Here is a 14,233-nt window from a genome sequence, read left to right on the forward strand (position 1 = left end):
GGAGGCTGGAGGTCTAAGAAGTGTTTAGCAAAGGTTCAATTTGCTGCTCTGCTGAAAATGGATCTACTGGACCGGACAAATTGATGACAGACATCATGAGAGAGGACATTTGGCATTATGATGGATGACAATGGGCGGGAGAGAGTACAGCAGGTAAGGGGCTTGTCTTACACACCGCCCACCCACATTCAGTCCCCGGATGATCCCTGATCCCTGTCCTCTCCCTATGCGCCGCCTAATCCCTAAGCAGAAGCCTGGAGCACTGAGTATGGCACAAAAACAAACCCCAAAAAAGTGAGGATACAAACAAAACCCTCAGGTAACCCTTCTCCATCAGTCCTATCTCGGTGAATGGACCACAGTCTAGTCTATCAATTCTGCAAGTTCCAAACCACACGGGTCATTTTTAAAACCTTCCTCTACTACAACCCCTTAAGTGGCCACAAACTCCTGAGATTTGTGACCTCTGAAACAATCTGTCAGGAGAGAGCTCATCCTTTGAGAGTGACCTACCCCAAGCCAAGCCACTGCCCCCCCCCCCCCACACACACAGAGCAGTAAGTGACCCACCCTAACCCCAAATTCACACTCCCCACCCCAAAGATACCCTCAAATGAACAAAATTCACGTCTACATTTACATGGGGAGGTGGGGGGGGGGCGTTTCTTGCATGGTCCATTAAAAAAAAAAATTGAATCACTGTGAGATACACAGTTACAAAGCTGTTCCTAGTTACAAAGCTGCTGATAGGATTTCAGTCATACAATGTTCCAACACCCATCTCTCCACCAGTGTACATTTCCCACCACCAATGTCCCCAGTTTCCCTCTGGCGACTCCTGTCTCTACGCTAAGCACTTTCCCCTCTTTGTCTCTCTGTCTCTCTGCTCTCCCCATCCTCCCCTACCCACCCTGGGTCCCTTTGGGACATTATGGTTTGCAATATAGATACTGAAAGGTTATCATACACTTTTACATTTGGACTGTCCTCTCCTTGGTGGTCCTAGGAAAATGGAAAGGAACTTCTCAGCGACCATACCCGCGGATTCCTTTTCCTCTATTCCTCTCTATTGATGCACACTCTCTTCCTGGAACCCAACCTTCAAATCCTAACTCCACAGCCACTTCAAGGAAAGACCTTAGCTCCTACTCCCTAACTTCCCCCCAGTAATTGATTTCCCACGTCGTCTGGCACAGACAAGTCTCTTAGAAATTTTAAGAATCCTCCGTGGCCATAGTGCCCTGCAAGTCTCAGTCCGGTTAAGTTCTAGCTCTGCTCTCTTCAATTTAACCCTGCCCATCAACTTGCAGAGCTGAGAAGAGAATGTCTTTAAGGGAACTGGCTGCATGAATGCAAACCGAAAACTGTGGAACCCTAAAAGTTTTGCATTTAATTAGGTCACTGAAGAACTACTACCATGTATGGTGCGGGGTGGAGGGGCGGGACACTCAAAACGGCACAACTGTTCTTTCCCTTAAAAATCCGTGCAAAAACTCAAGCGAACCCCAAATAAACGTCACTGACAAGCATTCCCCCGGCGCGTGCTCCTTAGGCGCCTTGTGCAAACGTTTGCAAAGACCCTCTGGAGCCGAGAGCTTCACCTTGGCGCTTGCTCCGCTCCAGGGCTGACCCGGGCCGGAGTCGGAGTCAGCCCTGGGGGCGGGGCTTCCCCCTCCCTCCCCCACGCACACACACACCCCAGAGCGAGGAACGCTCAGTGCGCCTGCGCCGCCCGTCCTCGGGGGCCGCGGCCGGCCGCGCAGGCGCGCGGGGACCATTTTGACCGTAAACATCCTGCCGATTTGAACCGACGATTTGGGCGGCCGGAAGAGCCGCGGCATAACGGCCGCCATCTTGTTTGTTTGAGTGACTGGTACCGGAGGCGGCGGCTGTTGGCGGCAGCGGGAGTCGCGCCGAAGCTACACCTCTCCGGGGCTCCCCCCCTCTCCCCGCCCCCGTCCCCGACCCTTTTCCCCTCCCCGGGCGCCCAGCCCGCCCGCCGACGCCGGACCAGGTAGGACACTCGGCCGACCCCCTTCGCAGCCTCCCCCTTGGCCCGTCGCTGCCGTCCGTTCCTGCCGTCCGGGACCCGCGCTCCTGGGGCGAGGGGGGGGGCGGCCCGGGGGAGCCAACCGGGGAGGAGGGCGGCCCGCGGAGGCTCGGGGTCCCGGGGCTGCCCGCGCACGCCCCTCGCCCGCACGGGTCCCAGGGCGCGGGGCCCGCATCCTCGTGCGTCCGGCCGCTCGGGGTCCCGCTCGCGGGCTGAGGTCGCCCCGCACCCCCCGGGGCCGTTAGTCCGCGGGGCTCGGGGGGCGCGGGGGGCGGCCCCGACGGAGGCCGCGGGGGGCCGCGGGAGTGGCGGCGGTTTGAACGAGCCCGCTCTGGGCGGCGGGCCGCCTCCCGCCCGGCTGAAAATGGCTGTCCGGGAAGGCGCGGGAGCCCGGGCGCGGGGGCCCGCCATGCCCGGCCCGGGCGCGCGGCGGCGGGGGCGGGGGCGGACCTGCGGGCGCGGGAGCCGGGGACCCCGCCGCCCCCCGTCCCCCACCCCCGCTCCACCCCCCGGAGGCGGTTTTCGCCTTCGGGAGGTGCAGAGAGGCGGCCCCCGACCCGGGCCGCACGCGCCCACCTGTCTTCCCGGGCGACCTCGCATCCCTGATGCCCCGCGCCCCGGGTACCCGCGCGGAGGGTCCCCGGATCGCGTCGTAGGGGGGCGGGGGGGTGGTCTGGCAAACGCGGGCCCGCTGCTTCGCCCCGGCCCGGGAGCGCTCCTAGCAGGTTCTTGCCGCGATCGGGCAGGGCGGGGGTGGAGGGGCTTGCCCCTGTCGCGAGGGACACTGCCCCATTAGAGGCCACCTTGCGATTTGAAAGCGGGAAACCAGCGCGCGGGGGTGGGGGGCGCTGGTCTGACCCCGCGATTGTGTTCAGGCTGTGTTCCGCGCCCCCTTCCCCCCCCCCCCCCAGATGCGCTGCTGTTTTTTTTCTTCTGGTTTCTGCCCACCAAGGCTTGGATTTGAGTTTATGTTTGCCCTGGTTAAGTTAAGAGTAAATCGTTCTTTTTGGGGGGGCGGACCTAGAGGGGGGCGGGAGTGTCCCAAGTGGACTGTGAACTTTTAGGATTTGGGAGATCGGCTGGAGAGTCTTAAGTTGTGAAGTTATGAAGTGCCCCGCTTAATTTTGGTGAGAATGGATCTTTGTTTTTGAGAGGACAGTGATGGGAACAAATGCCGACTTGGTGGTACTGTGAAACTATGTTGAAGGTGATTGACAGGGCAGCAGTGCAGAGCTGGGGGCGCACAGAGTCATGGGGGTGAGGGAGCATAGCCCTTACCTGCTTCGTGTTTATAAAGGCAATGTATTTGTTCTCCAGGTGTTTAAACTTGCATTTTCTTCCTGGCTAATTCCTATTTATTGTGATAAAGTGCGTTTTTTTTAGTCTTTTATTGTTTGGTTAAAGAAGGGATTTTTTTTCCCCATTCTCTGAGAGTGGTAATTTTAAATTCTTGAGGATTTTTTTTCCTCTTAAAAGGTTATGTCACCTTCCTTGTTAGATGTGATATTGTGCTGGTACATGTTCTAGTGCAATGAAATTTCTTTTCAGTTACTGTTGGTATCTGCAGAGGAACTATTAGGTATGGGATTCCATTCCATTTCATTCTCATAATCCTTTCTGGTGAATAATATCCCCTTTTCAAAGATGAGAAATCCAGGACTCAGATGCTAACTTATTTACCTTTACAAAACTGTGTAAGGAGGGAGCTGAATTTGAATCTGGGGCTGTCTGATAGGAATGTTAGTGACAAAAGGGAGGTGGAAGTTCCTCTTTTCCTGAAAATCTCACACACCAAAGAGATGGTTCCTTTCTTACCTGCCTTAGGGATGTTGAAAATCTAGATTTCGGCCTTTCAGGTTTTCATGTGTAACTTGGGAAACACTCAGAAAAACTTAAAAGCAACTTTTCTCTTTGTAGGAAGGTCAAGACTATGTGTAACAGGTTTTTTTTTTTTTTCTCCTCGCTTTTTGGGTCTCATCTGGCGATGCACAGGGGTTACTCCTGGCTTTGCACTCAGGAGTTACTCCTGGCGGTGCTCAGGGGACCATATGGGATGCTGGGGATGAAACCCGGGTGGGCCACATGCAAGGCAAACGCTATCACTCCAGCCCCGACTATGTGTAACAGTTTTTACTTAAAATACATGATGCATATGTATGCACCGCAGTTTTGAGGCATCAGATACAGCAGTAAATTCGGCCTCACTTTGTCCAGTGATCCACTCTGCAACAGTAACCATTGTCATCTATTCATAGAGAGACCCCTCCTAATATTTGCAACAGTTGCTGGCAGGATATGGAGAAAAAAGAAGCTTCATTTACTGTTGGGGTGTAGTTTGGTGCAGCTTTTATGGGAAATGGTATAATGATTTCTAAACTGTTCTCAAAATGGAACTGCCATATATATCCAGTCGTTCCATTCCTAAGTCTCCAAAGAACACAAAAACAGTTCAGAAAGTTATGTACACACTTAGCTTCATTAAGACACTATTTACAATAGCCAAGATCTGGAAATAACCCAAGGACTGAATACAGATGAGTAGATTTTTATGATATTATATATAAGCTGTGGAATACTAGTCAGCTTTTAAAGAGATTTTTGCTACAAGATGTACTGAAATGGGGGGTGGGGAATCATGTAAACCAAAATAAGTTAGGAGAAAGACTACTAGTATCTCATGATCTCAAGTAGTATGTTGTATAAAGAAGCAAAGAGAAGAGAATGTCCAGAGAAAAACCAATCTTTAAACTGAAAATAAAGATACCAAGGTGGGTCTGAATTGCTGAAGCATCCAGTGAAATGTGTTGAAGGTATGGTTATTGTGGTTGCCATGGTGCCGTAACATTGTTGCTGTTACTCTAAAACATCTCTCCCCTCCCCCTTCTTTGTAAACTAGCATTACAAAAATAATTTTTCTAAATCACTTATTAGGGCTGATAGATTAGAGTGATAGCACAGCGGTAGGGCGTTTGCCTTTCATGCGGTCGACCCATGTTCGAATCCTCCATCCCTCTCGGAGAGCCTGGCAAGCCTGGCAAGCTACCCGTGGCGTATCTGATAATGCCAAAAACAGTAACAATAAGTCTCACAATGAGAGATGTTACTGGTGCCTGCTTGAACAGATTGATGAGCAACGGGATGACAGTGACAGTGAAATCACTTATTATGTTACATATGTTTTGCTACTAAAAGCTCTGCTGGCAAGGCAGTGTAGTATAGTAGTTTAAAATGTGGGTTCTGAAGTTGACTTTCAACTTGGCATTAGTCAGTTGGCTAGAAACAGTACAGGGTAAGGCACTTTGCACGTGGCAGGCCCTTGGCACCCCCTAAGCACCACATTGGGGCCCCAAAACAGACAGATGTGTAGTTTTGAACTAGAAAACTGGTATGAGAATTTTAAAGTGTGTTTGATGAACAGTGTAAAGTGTGTTTGATTGGATTTTTGGTTTCGGGGCTACACCTGACTGCTCTATACTTACTCCTGGCTCTGCCAGGAAATCTGTCCTGGCAGACTCTGGGGACCAGGTGGGATGGCAGTGTTTGAACCCGGATTGACTGTGTGCAAGGCAAGTACCCCCACTGTACTATTTCTCCAGCCCCAAGTATGAGTATTTGAAAGTTGCATGAGATGATGATATACGTCTCAAATATCAGTATTTAGCCATTTTGGATCACACTTTAAAAACAAATTTTTATTGTAAAAGTTACTTGGAGTGAGTGAGAAACAAGATAGCACAGCGGGTACGGTTTTCCTTGCACGAAGCCAGCCCGGGTTCAATTCCTCCGCCCCTCTCGGAGAGCCTGGCAAGCTACCCATGACGTATTCAATATGCCAAAAACAGTAACGATGAGTCTCACAATGGAGATGTTACTGGTGCCTGCTCGAGCAAATTAATGAGCAACAGAGTGACAGTGAGAAACTTCATTACTGCAGGGGGGGAGTCATCAAGTAATTGCTACCCTGCACTGAGATTAAAAAAAAAAAGGTTTTTCGCTAAAGTGCTTTTTTGTTTGTTTGGTGAGGCATTAGAATTTGGAGTATTTAAAACCTACAGGAAGTAATTTTTTAAAATTTAAGTTTGACATTACTACGAAAAAAGATTTTTAAATATACTTTCTTATGTAAATGTTAGCCAGTTTTGATGCACTGCCATACTTAGGGGTGATTTCCTCATGCTCATTCTTCCTTGATTAATTTTAGTACCACTCAGCTTTAGTTCCCTCTTCCCCCACTCCGAATCCCATGTCAAGAAAGCATCTTATTTAGGAATCTGCCTCTGCATAGCTGGGATATTTTGGGCATGGTACTTTTGATTAGCACTTGAAGTGCTGGCCATCAACTACCAGCACCTGTTGGAAAATGCCAGCAGTCTTAATTTCTTGAATTCGAGCTTTTTTTTTTTTTTTAACGCATATCACATCACTTGATGTATCCCATTTCTTTATTGAGGGCATACATAGTTGAGTGGCAGACCGTATCCTAGGTAAATATTAAGGTTTTTTTATTTGAGTACAGCTATCTTCTGTAGTGAATCTTGAAATCTGTGACAGTGGCCATTTCTAAGAACACACTGCCATATTGGATTTCCTTAAAATTTTACAGATTTTGTTTATAATGTTGTAGAAGCAGTTTCATGCCATAGAGATAGTTTAAGTTCATTCTAACAGATTTCCAAGGCTTGAAGGAGAAGCTCTGATTTGCAATAAAGTAGACTCTTTATTATGGGAAAATATTTTGATCTCTGAAATACTGCTAAATGACATAAGATATTCCGGGGGATTTATTATTTAATCCTTTCATAGACTGTTTGATCTGAATTCTTTTTTCTTTTTTTCTTTTTTATTGAATCACAATGAGATACACAGTTACAAAGTTGTTCATGGTTGAGTTTCAGTCATATAATATTCCAACAGCAGTTCTTCACTAATGTACATCTCCCACCACCAATGTCCCCCAGTTACTTACACACACACACACACACACACACACACACACACACACACACACACACACACACACCACCCCATCCCGCCCCTCATGGTAGGCTCCTCTCTCATGGTTTGCAGTTTTTACTGAAAGGTGATAAGGTATATCCCTTTACCTGCTTTCAACACTCAGTTCCTGTCCAAAATTGTTCTGATTTTTTTAACCCCAAATTTAAGTGGAATAGTTCTTAAGATCAGTCATGTGATGAAACCTGTTTTAGAACTGTGCCATTAAGTGATCGAAAATGGAGATGAGGTAAATGTGACTGATTTATTCTTACAGTCACCCCACCTTCCCATTTTTGACATTTGTGAAATCTCTTCCTTATGGATTAATACATATTTTCTGTACATTATTGGAAGGAATGGGCTTAGCTTTTCCTTGAAGATGTGCATTAAATAGTTATTTTAAAATGTACATTTTGTAAAAACATGAAATAGTCCATTTACTTTGGATTGTTTTTCATACTAAAATTTATTCTTTATTTCACTATAACTGACATTTGGTATAGGCACTGTTTTATGATTCAGTGCTCAGAAGAGTGCAGTGTGTGTATTTCTGGGTCTTGTTTTCCTCGTGGCTTGATATGGTGAGGTGGTGTTCTGTTTTTGTTTTTGTTTTGTCATCCGTATAGACTCTTCTAAGAAATATTTTTCTTTCCCCATTCTCATTGGAGGGGGCAATTGAGAGTTCACTATTCTTAATCTTAACAGAGTATATGTGATCTGCAAATATTTTCTTTCCACCCTGTCTCTTGTCTTTGCATCCACTCAGGGGAATCTCAAAGAGTAAAGGTTTTTTTATTCTGTTGTGCTTTGGGGGCTGGAGCGATAGCACAGCAGGTAGGGTGTTTGTCTTCCATGTGGCCAACGTGTGTTTGATTCCTCTGTCCCTCTCGGATAGCCTGGCAAGCTACCGAGAGTATCCCTCCACACCGCAGAACCTGGCAAGCTATCAGTGTGTATTCGATATGCCAGGAACAGTAACAAGTCTCACAATAGAGACGTTACTGGTGCCCACTCGAGCAAATTGATGAACAGTGGGACTACAGTGCTACAGTTGTGTTTTGGGCGCCATACCCAGTGGTGCTCAGGGTTAACTACATCTGACTGTGCCCAGGAATCAAATCCCAGGTCTGCAGCATGAAACAAGACAACAACTTTACCTGCTGTACTGTCTCTCCAGCCCAAAATATTTTAATTTGTAAGCCAGTTTATTATTTTTTCCCTTGATGTTTTAGTTTTACAGTTCTGTCCCCTCCCTCTCTCTCTGTCTCTCTAATATTGATTGGGAGATTTGAGTTGAGGTTTTGAGGGTTGGTTTTATTTGGTTTGAAGAATTACTTTGTGCATTTTGAAGGTTAGGTTTTTTGGTTTGATTTGCTTTTGTCTGTGAATTACATCTGTCACCCAAGTGTCATTTGGTGAAACATTTGGGTTTTTTTTGTTTGTTTGTTTTGGTTTGGGGGCCACACCTGGCAATGCTGGGGGATTATTCCTGGCTCTGCACTGAGGAATCACTCCTGGCCTGGTGGTGCTCAGGGGACCTTGTGGTATGCCAGGGATTGAACCTGGTTCTGCTGCAGACATGGCAGGTACCTTCATAGCTGTATTATTGCTCCAAACCTACTTTTTTTTTTTTAAGTTGCCTTGTACTTGTGTGGGTTTATATTTTGTTTCTCTATTCTGTTGCTGTGTATGTCTTTTTCAAATAACTTTCAGCTATTTTAGTTTTTTGTCTTAGGAAAATTTAAATGCTGCCTAACTATAAATTTACTAGGGTTTTGATTGTTGCTTTCAAAAACATGAAATTTGTCATGCTACTTGGCAATACTATGTCTGGACATTTGTCCCAAAGAAATGACAACTAACATTCACCAAATATTTATATAGCTTTATTTGAAATAGTCAAAACTGTAAACTAAATCCCCTTCAACACATGAATGGATAAGCAAATAGTAGTGATAAATTCAATTATGAAGTGCTACTCAGCATTAAAAAAAGAATATAACAGTGATACAACTTGGAAGATTCTCAGGAGCATTTTACTGAGTCTCAGAAGTCACTCCAAAACGTATCCAATTCTATGTGATTGTAGAAGATGCAAAATAGTGATAGTTGCCATGACTTAGGGAGCTCAGAGGTGCAGGATGGGTGAAAGGGATAGTGAATGGAGGAATTCTGGTGATGGTGATGGAGTTCTGTATCATTTGTACTACATATATGATTTAAATACACATTATGATGTCATTGTCTTAGTTTTGCTTCTGTATGCTTATTATGTAAGGTGTAACCATTGGTGAAAAGTGTTGACGCGTACTTGGCACCTCTGAACTGGTTCTGGACGTGGGAAGTATTTTTAGTGTTTTTGATTATCTTTTTATAATACCTAAAAAGCATGACTTTTAATACATAGACATTTTAGGAAAAACTTCTCTTGACCAGCAGATATTCTTAAATCCTCTATAAAAAAGATAAGTTATATATGATAACTTCGATCAATTCACATATTTAACGTACTTCCATACTTGTAGTTTTCAGACCACTTTCCCACCCCCTGGAAACCCCTCTTGGTTTCCAGCAAGAAAAAATCACTATCACTGTGTCACTGTCATCCTGTTCCTCATCGATGTGCTCCAGCGGGCACCAGTAACGTCTCCATTGTGAGACTTGTTACTGTTTTTGGTATATCAAATACGCCACGGGTAGCTTACCAGGCTCTGCGGTGCGGGTGGGATACTCTCGGTAGCTTGCTGGGCTCTCTGAGAGGGCAGAGGAATTGAACCCTGGTCAGCTGCGTGCAAGGCAAATGCCCTACGTGCTGTGCTACCACTCCAGCCCACAAGAAAAATATTATATCATTATATTTCTATTATTTTTATAATAGTTAATTCTGTGTTGTTATAAATGTCTTGAATGTAGTGAATTACAGGTAAGGAGGGTGGGAGATAGTACAACAGACAGGGCACGTGCTTAGGTTCAGCTCCTGCGGCCACATCATCCCCCAGCATCTCCAGGGGCAGCTCTGCCGGCCCTGCCCTGGAGGGCTGAGAAACTTCACTCACTCTGCTTCAGCTGTGGCTCTCGGTTGGCTGCGAGTTGCTGGGTGGAGTGCAGACCTTCCTGAGCGCTGCTTGGGAGGCCTCCCTCGCACCCACATTATGTGTAGGGTTTTCCGGTTTCAGGATTAAATTTTGCACATACAAATACTCCATTTAAAATGCTTTTGCCCTCAGTTTTTCTAGACGTGGGGCCTGAAAAATAGAGCCAGCCCACCTGCTTGTCTCGGGTGGAATGTTAATGCTTGTCGGCATGGTGCTTGCCATGTGGTAGCCACCACATATATATAGGCACTTACCTGGGAACCTTAGGTTTTCAGTAGGATTCTGGAAGTGGAGATTTGCCCCATTAATATCTGTGCCCAAGTTCATGGACATTCTGTTTGTCTCGAGGATTATATTCTCTAGCTTTGGACACGGAAGCCAAGTTTTTTTTCCAGTCAATAATCAGTATAGAAATGATTTTAATGCTTGATAGAGCTTCAAGGAGAGTTTTCTGATAACTTCATTGTTTTGTTTGGGGGCGGGGGAGGATCCAGAGACTCCTCACTGTGCTCAGGGAATCACTCTTCGCAGTGTTGGGCTTGGGAGGGTCAAACCAGAATGGTTATGTTCAAGGCAAGCATTAACCTATATTACCCTTTTGGTGTCTGATAACATTTTTTACTTTTAACAGAAACTAGCACTCATATTTTAATATGATAGGGTGGCAATGACCTTTCCCCTTAGCTCTTAAAAGTTTGAGATCCTTTTCTTGCCCTTTCAGAATCAAAGCATTGGGTTTATAAAGTGCCTGTTTTGGCCAAAAATTTCATAGTTCAGTGTTAGTGGAGGTTTTTTAATGGAAACTCATCTTCATGTTTCTTGCATGTCTTAATATTTCCGTTTTCTGAAAGTGTATTACCTTTCTTTGTTCCAGGTCTTTTCATTTAATAGTCAACCAGAACAATGTTCTACGCACATTTTGTCCTCAGTAAAAGAGGGCCTCTGGCCAAAATTTGGCTGGCGGCCCACTGGGATAAGAAACTAACCAAAGCCCATGTGTTTGAGTGTAACTTAGAGAGCAGTGTGGAGAGCATCATCTCACCAAAGGTATGTATGATGTTGAGAAATGTATACTCCCTCTCCCACTTTGTAGGTAATGTGAAACTCAATAATCACATTTGGTAGACATCTTTGTATATTGAAAGCAAAATAATCCCATAGGGTATTCAGATTTTGCTTCAAAAGTCTTTTCCCTTTAAAAATTCTTCTCATATATTTTTGTTCTTGCTAATAAGAGATAAGCATAAAGTCAGATGTAGGCTGCAAATAATGTATATTTGATCTAGATTTTTTTTTATTCAAACATGTATGTCTTCTGATTTAAGCATTAATTAAGTATGAATTCTATGAGAAAAGTTTCTGATAGAATTCATACTCAGTCAATTCTGTCTATTGTATCCATGCCACTTGCTTCATTACTTCTTCACAATCTACTCTATATCTTAAAAATGCCAAACTTTTTCCTATGTTTTTCTGAGATAAATTTCTTGCACTGCTCCCCTAAACATCGAAGTGCTGTCTCTCTAGACATTTCCTAACTTTATGTACCTTACTTAATTGCTTTTTTCCTAGATTTTGACATCTACTGAAACTGTTTTGCAACTGTAATTTGCAGTAGTGGTTTTTGAAAGTAATACAACAGTGATGGGGTAGATTGTGTTGCCAAGAAAGGACCATTAACTTAAGACACAGTTGTCACTACTAACATCTTTGGCATTTCATTGGAGGAAAAAAGTTATGCTGACTTGAAAAAATAAGTAAAGGGCTAATCTCATAAAGAAGTTGTCTAATCCTTACGTATATATTACATTTATGTTTGAAAATGTCCTTGGGCCTATTTATACTGACTAGTGTCAGTACATAACTAACGTCCTGTTGTGTGTTGTGAAAACGTTCCAGATTACAGCTATATGAACCAACATTAGAAGCTACTCTCAGAATTAACAGTGGACAGTTCTAGACTGTTTTTAAAATGTTTCATTATTGCTTAAAGTGAGAGGGGCTCTCAAAGCAATAAGATGGAATGTAGCAGAGGTTTGTTTAGAAGAGTAAAGTGGGAAAGTAAATGGTGGTAGGGAAGTAAAAGATTGTCTTTGAAAGAAATTTTTGCTGATGGAATATTGACTTGTTTTAAAACTATAATGGGTGGGATTTGCTACTAAAAACATTTTCACATTATTTCTAATACAGTGTAGATTTGAAAATGTTACTAAGATGAAAACTTTAGGATAAACCTATCATAGATTATTTATAAACTTGAGTGTTTTGGTATGCCTTCAAGGCTTGTATCTTTACATTGCATGTTTTATAGCAAGACAGATCATTGCATATTTTCATAGGAAAGCTGGGGCCAGAGCCATGTGGATAGGGCGTTTGCGTTGGAGCGCCCACTTCAATCCCTAGCATCACATATGGTCCCTTAAGCACAGCCAGGTGTAAGCCTTGAGCATGGCTTGGGTGTGGTCCCACAACAACCCCTCTCCCCTCCCTCCACTCCCCCAAAAAAGTCTATTCAGAGACACTTTTTCATAGCTCTGCTGTCATATATGTGAGATTGTCAGCGATAGTGATGGCTCTAGAGATGATTAACCTTTGTGAACCTACCCAGTTGGCGCTTTCCAGCTGCACTGTAGGTGCTCCTGGAGATGCACAGCATTCTGCATTCCAAAAGCCTAGAATTTTCTATAATGGCTTATTGATCTGTTATTTATTTTTGTTGTTGTACATGATGTTTTGTTGATACCGTTTTTTGTGGGAGATCTTTTCTGACTTAAACAAAATTCCAGTACAACACAACCATTAAAAATTATTATTCCATGAATAGATAAATCCTGACTGCAGATCTCAGTGTACAAAATTGCACATTGTTTCATACACATAACCAGAGGCGAAAAATTCCATGTTTGTGCACACATAAATCTAGATGGTACACAAAAAAAATTGCTGAAAGGTTTTCCCAAATTGTAATATTATGGGTTTTTTTTTTTTTTTTTAAGGAATTACTCAGTTAACATTGCTATATCCCTTAAGGTTTTCTAAAATTGATGTAGCATTGTCGTCCTGTTGTTCATTGATTGATTTGCTCAAGCGGGCACCAGTAACGGCTGTATAAGAATATAATTGGGCCATATTACACACTTATTTCTAATATGAATTAATATTTCTCTGTGAAGAGACCCAATCAGTTAATGTTCTGGTCAAATTCTGAGAACGTATTTTCTACTTTTTGTATGGACACTTCCTAAGATTGGTGAACAGGAAAGAGGGGGAATTTTTTTGAAAGCAGCATGTGTAGGTGACTGTTTCTTAACAGTCATAAGCAAATATTGAGAGTATTTAAAGAGGAAGTAGTATTGGTATTTGTATTTACAGAAATAGTCTTTTATGTGTGCCAATTAGTTTGTACATTGTTATGGATGTCACTAAAAGAGTGTACTTTATCCGAACTTTGGTACATCTACACAATGGAATACTATGCAGCTGTTAGAAAAGATGAAGTCATGAAATTTGCATATAAGTGGATCAACATGGAGAGTATCATTCTAAGTGAAATGAGTTAGAAAGAGAGGGACAGACATAGAAAGATTGCATTCATTTGTGGAATATAATGTAACAGAATGGGAGACTTACACCCACTAATAGTAGAATTGAGTACCAGGAGGTACTTGGAAGCCGGCCTCACATGCTGGGAGGAAAGGCAGCTCAGATAGAGAAGGGAACACCAAGTAAATAGGTGTTTGGAGGGCCTGCTTGGGATGGGAGATGCATGCTGAAAGCATACTATAGACCAAACACGATGGCCACTCAGTATCTCTATTGCAAACCACAGCACCCAAAAGGAGAGAGAGAGAGAGAGAGAGAGAGAGAGAGAGAGAGAGAGAGAGAGAGGGAGGGAGGGAGGGAGGGAGGGAGGGAGAGAGAGAGAGAGAGAGAGAGAGAGAGGGAGGGAGGGAGGGAGAGAGAGAGAGAGAGAGAGAGAGAGAGAGAGAATGGGGTTTTTTTGGTTGTTTTTTTTGTTTGTTTGTTTTGCTTTTTGGGTCGGGTTTTTTTGGTTGTTTTTTTTGCTTTTTGGGTCACACCCAGCAATGCACAG

The 14,233-nt window shown here is 44.1% G+C and overlaps 1 protein-coding gene across 1 annotated transcript in view; it reads left to right on the forward strand.

Annotated features, from left to right (window-relative positions):
- The first annotated feature begins 1,799 nt into the window (after positions 1-1,799).
- The window catches only part of RAD21 (RAD21 cohesin complex component), a 31,734-nt gene continuing 19,300 nt past the window's right edge, over positions 1,800-14,233 (forward strand). The window contains exons 1-2 of the mRNA XM_055128675.1: positions 1,800-2,014; positions 11,015-11,187. Of these exons, the coding sequence (XP_054984650.1) occupies positions 11,044-11,187 (144 nt within the window). The 5' untranslated portion in view covers positions 1,800-2,014; positions 11,015-11,043. The remainder of the gene's footprint in view (positions 2,015-11,014; positions 11,188-14,233) is intronic.

The sequence above is a fragment of the Sorex araneus genome, chromosome 2, assembly GCF_027595985.1.
Source record: "Sorex araneus isolate mSorAra2 chromosome 2, mSorAra2.pri, whole genome shotgun sequence".
Taxonomy (NCBI): domain Eukaryota; kingdom Metazoa; phylum Chordata; class Mammalia; order Eulipotyphla; family Soricidae; genus Sorex; species Sorex araneus.